Source organism: Pipistrellus hanaki (assembly GCF_964339955.1).
Source record: "Pipistrellus hanaki genome assembly, chromosome: 2".
In the NCBI taxonomy this organism is placed as follows: Eukaryota; Metazoa; Chordata; class Mammalia; order Chiroptera; family Vespertilionidae; genus Pipistrellus; species Pipistrellus hanaki.
In genome coordinates this window covers 199,744,975-199,755,819 of record NC_140504.1, presented here as the reverse complement: position 1 = coordinate 199,755,819, position 10,845 = coordinate 199,744,975, and the positions used below count along the sequence as shown (strand labels likewise).

Here is a 10,845-nt window from a genome sequence, read left to right as displayed (position 1 = left end):
TGCTTGACGCAGAGGACACAAGCGGAAACGCTGACCAGCACACAAGCTTTATTAACACAATCGACAAGCAGTCGCTGGTCTTTCCCGATGAGGACACAGGCCTTTTCTCTCACACGGTTACTGAAATAAGTAACACAACTGCGAGTCATACTTAACCCATTCTTGGCAAAGGATTCTTGTTTTAATTATGATCACAGGAAACGCCTCTTCCTACGAAACCAGCTGCAGAGGGCGATGTGTTAGTGTCCGTCAGTGGTACTGCACCACTCTGGAAAATATGCCTTCCGGCTCCTTCCCGTCCCCCAAGGCAGCGGCAAACCCTTCCTCTCGCCTCCTTTTGGCCAAAACAGCCAAGGATTTAAAAGTCTTTGGTTCATAGATGGCCAGGTCAGCCAGCACCTTCCTGTTGAGCTCCACCTGGCACTGGGAGAGAAGCAGAGCCCGTTCAGCATCAGAAATGCATTTCTCTGAAGCAGAAGAGAAGGCGCCGAGCTCCTAGTCCCAGCGCATAAGCTGGGTCCACTCCTAGGAGCATGTCCTGCACGGCTGCAGGGCAGGCTCTGCCCTCAAAGGGGAGGGGGGGAAGAGGGAGAGGTGAATCCCATCCAAGCAGGACACTGGAGGAGGAATGTGGACAGGAAGGGAGCGCTCCCCTGCAGGAGGTAGCAGAGAGGAGGCTGGCATCCAGTCCTGATGCCAGAAAACCAAGGATCCTGCTTAGGGTCAGTGGTCATCACCCAGACAGAGCAACTGTGGGCCTGGGGCAAGTTCAGAAGAGGAAGTGACAATCCCATTTGCAAACGACGAAGACAGACCCAAAGGGGAAGCAGGGACCCACGCTGGGCTTTCCCCATTCCCACAGACAGCCAAGCCAAGTCGTCGGTGAAGTAAACCTGCAGGTGACTTCGGAACTGGAGGCCTGGCCGATGCGGCTCAACTGGCGGGGCACTGTCCTGTCCTGTGCACCGAAAGGCTGCCAGCCTGAGTCCTCGGCCCGTCACAGCCCTAAGTGGTGGGCTTGATCCCCGGCAGGGGCAGGCAGAAGGCTGACAATCAATGTTCCACTTTCAGGTTTATGTTTCTCCCTCTCCCTTCTCTCTCTCTCTCTCTCAAATCAATAAGCCTGGAGAAGGGGAAGGGGGGCGGGAGGAGGCTCAGTTGGTTGAGTGTGTTCCATGCACCAAAAGGGAATGTGCCTGGGTGGTGGGTTCAATCCTCAGTAAGGGACGGCCAGAAGGCTGCCAACCAATGATCCTCATCATTGATGTTTCTCTCTACCTCTCCCTCTCCCTTCCTCTCTAAAATCAATAAAAATATTTTTTTAAATGGAAAAAATACCCTCAGGTGAGGATTAACTAAAGTAATAAGCTTTAAAAAAAAAATACCAAGGACAAGAAACGGGTACAAGATAGAAGCACAAACACAACCCCTCAGGAAATAGCATAAACACCAAACAGAACAATTACAAAGATTTTGTGACACACCTTTACCCCCTTCAAGACATTTTCCTCCTTTATGGTTGCACTAGAGGTCTGCGGGATCAGGCCGAAACTGGCTCTCCGATATCCCCAGAGGGGTCCTGAATGGTGAGGACGCAGGCCAGGCCAAGGTACCCCACCAGTATATGACTGGGGCCGAGGAGGGACAGGGGAGGTTAGCCAGCAAGGGCATGTCCGGTAGGGTCAGGCTCAGTCCCCATAGGCTGGACCCTAGCAGCAAGTTAACCTAAGGGTTGGAGCGTCTGCCCCTGGTGGTCAGTGCACGTCACAGCAAGCAGCTGAGCAGCCTTAGCACATCTTTAGCATATCACGCTTTGATTGGTTGAAGGGACGACTGGACAACTGGACACTTAGCATATTAAGCTTTTATTATGAGTTTCAACTCTCATTGCTGCCTCATCAGACCAAAAAACTGTGAAATTAAACTTAAAAGTTAAAGCCAAGTTTTTCTGCCTTTTTCCCTCGATGGGGAAATGCATATTTGTGTCTTGTCCATTTCCAATTCTACCACCAGCAGGACAAGCACAAAGCTAATGTGGGGGGTCACTGAACTGACAGAAGTCCACGCGGATGACAAATCAGTGTTCAGGTGCATGGGGTCAAGAAGTTTGGTTTCCGCAGACATTCAACATCTCACCAGAACCCCATCCTCAATCATACCTTAACTAAATTGCCAGTGAATGCTTGGTAGCGCAGGCCGTGTTCCTGGGAAGCAGCTGTAATCCGATTAACCCAGAGCTGAAATTAAGAAAATATTGAGAAACTTAAGAACTCATTGTTGCCTTAGTCAGTGTGGCTCAGTGGATAAAGCATCGGCTTACGGACTGAAGGGTCCTGGGTTTGGTTCCAGTGAAGGGCACATACCTAGGTCACAGATGTTTCTGTCTCCCTGCCCACCCCTCTAAAATTCAATGGAAAAATATCCGAGGGTGAGGATTAACAACAAAAACATAACTCATACGTTACATCCACACCTCCCAGCAGAGGCTCTGAGCGAGCTGCTGCTGCCGTAGCAGTGCATGTGAGTCCGTGTCCCTGCTCAGGCGAACAGGCTTCCACACCACAGCAGGAGGCCCAGCTCCTCTCAGCACGCAAGGAAGTGGGTGCAGTGAGGTGGAATTCAAACCCCTTTAGGCACCAAGAACACAGCTGAAGGGGACTTGCAGACTCGGCTCAGAGTTTGGGAAGGATCGCATGTGGAGTCACGCAGGAGCCACGGAGGTGCGGCTCCCTCAGGGAGCAGGGGGAGGGCAGAGCAGGGCTGCAGGGAGCGAGGACCTGGCTGGCAAGGAGCTGCAGGGCGTTCCGGAGCAGGCACCTGGAGGCTAGGGGGAAGGGACCAGCCAGTGACGCAAAGGCTTCTGAATGGAACTGTTCTGTTAAACAGGGGAGGCTCTCTCAGGCCATGCCTGACTCGGTGCTAAGGCTCGAGCCCTCTTTCTTCCCCTCCATCAGCGGTCCTCAAGCTGGGCTGTGCATCAGAATTACTCACAGGCTTGTCAAACGGATTGCTGCCCCACCTCCGGGGCTTCTGCTGCAGGTGCCCGGGGAGCCCGAGACTACACTTCTACCCAGTCCCCACCAGCCGCTGTGCAGCCCAGGACCCGCCCAGAACCCCTGCTGCTCAGTGGCAGCAAATTCGAGGCTGCTGCCAGGCCCTGCTCTCAGCTCTTCACAGCACATTCCAACCAGTGGTGCACAGCTGGGTCTCCCCCAGGGGCCGGGGGGCCAGCACCCCCTCTATCCCCTGCTGACAAGACCCAGAGGGGAAACAACAAAATTGGGTGCACAGACCCCTCTGCAGACTCACAGGCAGGGACAGGTCACTGTGTGGGGACCATGTGTTCGTGAAGTGGGTCTGACACTGAAAGGACAGGCCTGGCAGGCGTGGCTCAATGGTTGGAACCGGGAGGTCATGGCTGGATTGTGAGTTGCAGGAGGCAGCCCATCAATGGTTCTCTCTCCCTCTCCCTTCCTTTCTGAAGTCAATAAAAATATATGTATATACTTTTTTAAAGAGTCAGAATTGCCGAAACCGGTTTGGCTCAGTGGATAGAGCGTCGGCCTGCGGACTGAACGGTCCCAGGTTCAATTCCAATCAAGGGCATGTACCTTGCTTGTGAGCACATCCCCAGTGGGGGGTGTGCAAGAGGCAGCTGATCGATGATTCTTTCTCATCGATGTTTCCAACTCTCTATCCCTCTCTTCTCCTCTCTATAAAAAAATCAAAATATTTTTTAAAAAATTAAAAAAAAAATTTACACCCCACCCCTCTATCCATTCAGCCCATATTTACAGAGTGTTACTGACCTGGACCCTGGGTCACACAGCGTTCAACAGCAGTAAGATTCCCCTGTGAAACCTACTTTCCAGTGGGGGGAGGGGGCGAGCAAAGAACCACCAACCAAGTAAAACACATGGTGCGTTGGATGCCGAGTTCACGAGGGCGCTGAGCGGCGCCGGCCTGAGAAGGTGGCACTTCGGGGAAACCCAAGTGCAAGTGCAAACTGCTGGGGAGGGAGCAGGCGGGAGGGCGGGGGGGACCAAACCACAGTGACCACGGCTGGGCTCTGCCTTTCCTCACGAGCGGGGAGGGACGGGAAGCCCCCGGGGCTTCAGATGGAGAGGAGCTGAGAAGCGGACACGGTTGGGCGGAGAAGGACGGGCGGTGCCGCAGGCGGGGGTTGGCGGTGCGGGCACGGGGCCCTGGCCACCGGTTCCTGCGGGATTTGGGGTGAAGGGCATGAGAACGAGAGACAAAGGCCTGGAGAACGGTGCTGAGGCTTCCGCCTCGGCGGCAGGGGGACGGGGTCTGCCGCAGCTGCCGCGGGTCCCGCGGGAGGGGAGGGGAGGGGAGGGCGGGGGCCAGGCCCATCGGCCGGGGGCTGACGCCGGGCCCCGGGGTCCAGGCTCACCCTCCGCAGGTTCCTCTTCCTCAGTCTCCGGGCCTTCGTGCACTTCACAAACGCTCTGATCACAGCGCGGACGGCCAGCCGGTAGCAGCGGTTCGACCTCCCCCGGAAGTGCTGGGTCAAAAAGAACGGGAGAGGCGGGTCGGCGGCGGGGTCCGCGGGCTCCCGGGCGCGCCGGGGCACGGGGCGGGCGCGGCCGACTCACCCGCGCGTGCTTCAGCACCTCCTGCACCCGCCAGTAGCGGTCGGTGACGCGGGCCCGCAGCCAGAGCTGCGTCGTGAGGAAGACCATGTTCCCCGCCCGCGTCCCCGCCGAACGACGCCCGCGCCGCGCCGCGCCGCGCCGCGCCGGCCGAGGGCTTCCGGGTCAGCGGCCCGCCGGGAACTTCCGGGGCATCGAGCATGCTCCTCGGCCCTACCGCCTCCTCGCTTTCGTGCGCATGCTCGGGCGCGGCGGGCCGGTGCGCGCGCAGCCTCCCGGTCTCTCCGCCCCCCGCGTCCGGGTGTGGGCGTGGACGCCGGCGGCGGGGCGGGGGCGGGGCGGGGCGGGGCGGGGGAGAAGCCAATGCCGCCCTGCCCCACGCGTGGGCCTTCCGTGTGCCCCGCGGAGGGCGAAGGGCCGCTGCAGACCGCCGCTGCGGGAGCCTGGCCTCAGGCGGGGCCAGCAGGGCACCAAGGCCGCGTGTCGTTTGGTTCCGTCCGGTGAATACCCGGAACCGGCGGGTCCACGGACTCCGAGCCCACCGGGACCGGGACCGGGACCGGGGCGGGGAGGGGGGCGGGGAGTGGCCGCCTGGGGACAGGGTGTCCTTTCGCGTGATGACGTGTTCTGCCCCGGGGTAGCGGGGGCGGTTGCATAAGCTGTGAAAGTCCTAAACGCATAGGACCCTTTAAAAATGGTTAAACTTGCCGAAACTGGTAGAGCGTCGGTCTGCGGACTGAAAGGTCCCGGGTCAAGGTTGCGGGCACATCCCCGGTAGGGGGTGTGCAAGAGGCAGCCAGTCGATGTTACTCTCTCATCGATGTTTCTAGCTCTCTATCCTTCTCCCTTCCTCTCTGTAAAAAATCAATAAAATTTATATATATATTTAAAAATGGTTAAACTGGTACATTTCACCTTCTGTGTATTTTACCATAAAAAATAGTGAGGGGGCAAAAAGTAGGTGCAATTTCTTTATAATGTTTTCTTTGGATGTAATTTTTATTTACTTTTTACTTTATTAAGGTATTATAAGTATACATATCTTACCAATTCCCACACACATACACACTCCCATACATGCCCTCCCTCCCCAGAGTTTTGCGTTCATTGGTTATGCTAATATGCATGTATACAAGTCCTTCTGTTGATCTCTTATCTCCCCCATATCTCCCTCCCCTCCCCATGGATGTAATTTTAAATTCTAGGAAAGTTGCAACACTAGCTGAAGGAATTCTGTAATACGTTCTCCCCAAATGACCCATTGCTTACATTTTGTTCCATTTATTTAATAAATATATATATATATATATATATATATATATATATATATATATATATATATATTATTTTATTGATTTCAGGGAGATGGGGGGAGAGAGAGAGAAACATCCATGATGAGAATCATTGATTAGCTGAGCCTGCGACCTGGGCACGTGCCCTGATTGGGAATTGAACTGGAGACCTCTTGGTTCCTGGATTGACACTCATCCACCGAGCGACACGGGCCAGACAAGAAAGTATACTTTTAGCCCAAAACTGGTTTGGCTCAGTGGTAGAGCATCGGTTTGCGGACTGAAAGGTCCCAGGTTCGATTCCGGTCAAGGGCATGTACATTGGTTGCGGGCACATCCCAAGTAGGGGGTGTGCAAGAGGCAGCTGATCGATGATTCTCTCTCATTGACGTTTCTAGCTCTCTATCTCTCTACCTTCCTCTCTGTAAAAATCAATAAAATATACATATTTTTTTAAAGTATACTTTTAAATTGAATAAAGGCAATGATTTTTTGTGAGGGCACAGGGGTGGGCACTTACATTCCCTGAGTGGAGGGGACATGCCAGGGCCTGCAGTGCTACGGGGAGACCCGTATCAGTGAGGAGGCAGGAGTGGGGAAGCAGGGGTTCCAGCAGGAATTGTAGTGCAGGGCAGGGAAACCTCTTGGGACTGGTTTGTTGGATCATCCCTGCGGGCCTTGCTGCACAGGGGCTACCTCTAGCTGTCTGGTACCTGGCCCTGGTGATTTGGGGGTGGGGGGTATGTTAGCTGGGTGTGTGGGCTCTGGATCACAGGGGTGGCCAGGGGTTCAGCCCTGACATGACTGATTGCAAATCGACAAATGCCAACTCAAAGATAGCACAGTGAGAGCACCCTCAGAGACAGAGAGCGGCTGAGGGTGATACCCCCACGGTGGACAGACAAAGGGCTGACCCTCAGATGTTGGGGCACGACCCAGTCGCTCTGCCAGAGAATGTGGAGAAGGCTGGACTGCAGAGGTGAGGCGCTCCTGGGAGTCAGTGGGGCAGTCCCATGCCACTGTCCTCGTCTATTCCAGAGACTCTTGACGGTTCTCCCCTCCACCCAGGCAGGTCTCAGCTCCGAAGAGGGGGTCCTGGCACACCCCCAAGGCCATGGGAGTCAGGAGCCGCCTGTCCTGCGCTGTGCGGCTCAGCCTCTCCCATCCCCTGAGCTGTGTGCCCCTGGCAGTCATTCTTGTGGTGTTTTGTTTTTTTTTAATTAATCTACTTTCATTGATTTCAGAGAGGAAGGAGAGGGAGGCGGATAGAAATATCAGTGATGAGAGAGAATCATGGATTGGCTGCCTCCTGCACACCCCACACTGGGAATGGAGCCCCCAACCCTGGCATGTGCCCTGACCAGGAATCGAACCATGTCCTCCTGGTTCATAGGTCGATGCTAACCCATTGAGCCACACCAGCCGGCCCCTAGCAGTCATTCTGCTCTCGGCAAAGGGGAGGTTTTGCCCGGGACAGGCCCTCCTCGGCCATGTGGTCCTGGGTCACCTCACCCCACAGCGTCCTCGGGGCTGGGCTGGCCCCTCGGCTCAGCAGAAGCTCGGGGGTGGGGCCGTGGCCACGCTCCACAGCGAGGTGCAGGGGTGTGGAGCGGGGCCAGCCCGTGGCATTGGCCTGCGCGCCCCTGTCCAGAGGTGGCTGGCGACGTCCACGTGGCCTCTCCGAGCATGAGGCCCAGTGCATCCCCAGCATCCACCCCCGCTCCCCAGGCGGCCAGCAGCCGGCGGCAGACAGGTGTCCGCCCGCGGCAGCCCTGTGGAGGGCAGAGCACCGGCCTGTCCCTGAGGCTGGGGTGGGCCCCCTGGTCAAGTAGAGTCTCCACGTCCTGGAAGAGGAGGGGAGGAGAGGACAGGGCCGCCCCGCCATCTGCCTGATCCCCCCTCGCCTGGCCTGGGTCTCCTAATGGCCTCTTCTCGGCACAGCTTCCCGGCGGGTAAGTGTGCCAGTCCCTCGGGCACCTGGAGGGCTCTGCCTAGAGACTAACTCTCCCCCGCTCCTTGTCCTTAGACACACTTCAACACCTGGCCCAGCGCCATGGGTCAGTGGTTGAACCTTGACCTGTGAACCAGAAGGTCACAGTTCAATGCCTGGATTGTGGGCTTGATCCCCAGTGTGGGACGTGCAGGAGGCAGCCAATCAACGATTCTCTTTCATCATTCATGTTTCTTTCTCTCTTCCTTCCTCTCTGAAATCAATTTTATATATATATTTATATATATATATATATATATATATATATATATATATATATATATATATAAATTTTTAAATTCTCACCCAAAGATATTTTGCCATTAATTTTTAGCGAGAGTGGAAGAGAGAGGGAAAGACAGAACCATCGATGCATGGATTGGTTGCCTCCTGCATGAGCCCTGACCAGGGACCAGGCCAGGGAGGAGCCTGCAACCAAGGTGCCTGCCCTTGACCGGAATCGAACCCAGGACCCTATGATCCACAGGTCCACTCTCTATCCACTGGGCACACAGGCCAGGGCAATAAAAAAGTATTCAGAATAAAGTTGGAGCACCCGGCCAGGGTCCTCCCCAGGCGTCCCTGAGGTGGCTACAACCGGAAGCAAACTCCAGGCTGCACTCGGACCCCAGACCCTCCTGGACCCTCCCGCCAGCCTGAGCCCCGAAGCCCCGACAACCTCCTCCTCCTCCTGCCCGGGGTCCCCTCGGCCTGCGCCCTCCCCGCCCGCCCCCCGGGGGCGAGGCCCCCAAGTACCTGCCGGCGGTCCGCACCCGCCGGGATGCTCAGCGCCGGGCCCCGCGCCCCAGGCGTCCACGCACCCAGCCAGCAGCAGCCCCCAGTGCCCGCCGCCTCCGCCCCCAGTGCCAGCTGGCTCCATCCACCTGATCCCAGTTCCATCCCCTGATCCCAGCTCCATCCCCTGAGCCCAGCTCCATCCCCTGAGCCCAGCTCCATCCCCTGAGCCCAGCTCCATCCCCTGAGCCCAGCTCCATCCCCTGATCTCAGCTCCATCCACTGAGCCCAGCTCCATCCCCTGATCCCAGCTCCATCCACCTGATCTCAGCTCCATCCCCTGATCCCAGCTCCATCCCCTGATTCCAGCTCCATCCCCTGATCTCAGCTCCATCCACCTGATCTCAGCTCCATTCACTGATCCCAGCTCCAAACCCCTGATCCCAGCTCCATCCCCTGATCCCAGCTCCATCCACTGTTCCCCTCTCCATCCACTGAGCTCAGCTCCATCCACCTGAGCTCCTGCCCGGCTGCTGCCTCCGGGAGGCCCTGCTGCCCCGGCTGTGGGCGCCCAGGACTCCTGGGAGAAAAGGATCCTATGTGGATGCCGGAGGCTGGGCCAGGCCAGGCCCAGCCCCCTGTCCCAGGCCAGCATGGACCGGTTATATCTCCTCCCCCAACCAGGCCACCAGCCGGGCTCAGCTCTCAGTTACCCCAGAGGGAACCTGCCCTGGGACTCGGGGCTCCTCTCCATGTGGGTCCTGGCCCAGCCACGGCCTGTGAAGGTGGGGTGTGGGCTCCGGAGGGCTGGAGGCTGTGTGTGTGGTGTGGGGGGTGGAGGTGGAGTGTGGGGTGTGAGCGGGTGCCTCCTGGGCCAGGTGAAGGGCCGCTCTCCACACTGTTTACACAGAAACTTAAGGAGAGGCCCTGCCTGGCGGCCCCAGCCGCCCCCCCCCCCAGTCCCCTCCTCCCTGCCAACAGCCTGTGGCCCCCCTCCCCAACCCAGACAAAGGCCAGGCAAGCAGGAGCACGCCCCTGGACTGAGCTCCTCCAAGGAGCAGCCTCTGATGTGCCAGGACTTGCCCTCCCCTGCCCCCCCAGGCACCCACATGCCTTCCCTGGCCCCTCCCTCAGGCCCTGCCCCTCACCCCCCTCCGGGGATGCGGACTGAGACCACCCACCTGGGGCTGGAGCTTTGCCTCGTGCCTCATTCCAGAAGGTGGACGGGACAGTGGGACCCTTCCCTCCCATGCCAGGCGACCTGGGTGAGGGCATCGGGGAGGGATCGCCTCGAGATGGCAGGTCAGTGGAGGCCATGACGGCAGACCGCTGGGCAGGAGAGGGAGGAGCCAGGCTATGGTACCATGTTTAAAATATATATACATATTTTTTTAAAATATATTTTTATTGATTTTTTACAGAGAGGAAGGGAGAGAGATAGAGAGCTAGAAACGTCGACTAGCTGCCTCTTGCACACCCCCCACTGGGGATGAGCCTGCAACCAAGGTACATGCCCTTGACCGGAATCGAACCTGGGACCTTTCAGTCCGCAGACCAACGCTCTACCACTGAGCCAAACCGGCTTCGGCTAAAATATATTTTTATTGCTTTCAGAGAGGGAGAGGGAGAGAGAGAGAGAAACATCAGTGATGAGAGAGAATCATGGATCGTCTGCCTCCTGCACGCCCCACTCGGGGGACTGAGCCCTGAACCTGGGCATGTGCTCTGACCAGGAATCGAACCCTGACCTCCTGGTTCAGAGACCGACACTCAACCACTGAGCCACGCCGGCCGGGCCTGGGAGCATTTCTATGACGAGACTAGAAGCATCTGGAACTGGTGCTGCAGGAAGGGGCCTGAGGGAGGCCTGCAGGACGGGTCACTTTGATTCTAGGGCAGAGTGGGCAGGGGGTGGGGGGCTGGCCCTGCCTTCCCATCTCCTCACCCCCAGGGAAGGCCACCTGTCAGGGGTCCTGCAGGAGGAGGAAGTGCGCCAGCTGCCTCTGTGACCGTCCACCAGGAGGCAGCACAGCTTTGGGGCTGTTGCTCCCACCCCAGCCCCCACCTTCAGGCTCCCAAGGATGGGGTGTCCTGTGGGCCCTGTCCTGCTCCCCCCACCCCCAAGAGGAGCAACAGAGCCTTGCCCCTCCGCCACCCCCCTCGAGAGCAGCCCTTGCAGGTACCGGGTCCCCAGGGTGGGTCTCCAGGCAGGAGG

The 10,845-nt window shown here is 57.6% G+C and overlaps 1 protein-coding gene across 1 annotated transcript; it reads right to left on the bottom strand.

Annotated features, from left to right (window-relative positions):
- Positions 1–31: 31 nt before the first annotated feature.
- On the bottom strand, positions 32–4,826 carry MRPL20 (mitochondrial ribosomal protein L20). Its single transcript, XM_084872663.1, has 4 exons — positions 4,617–4,826; positions 4,415–4,525; positions 2,160–2,237; positions 32–423 (listed from the first exon to the last, which is right to left on the bottom strand). Exons 1-4 carry the CDS (start codon positions 4,701–4,703, stop codon positions 250–252), a joined length of 450 nt encoding a protein of 149 aa, XP_084728789.1. The 5' UTR covers positions 4,704–4,826; the 3' UTR covers positions 32–249.
- Between the last annotated feature and the right edge of the window lie 6,019 nt (positions 4,827–10,845).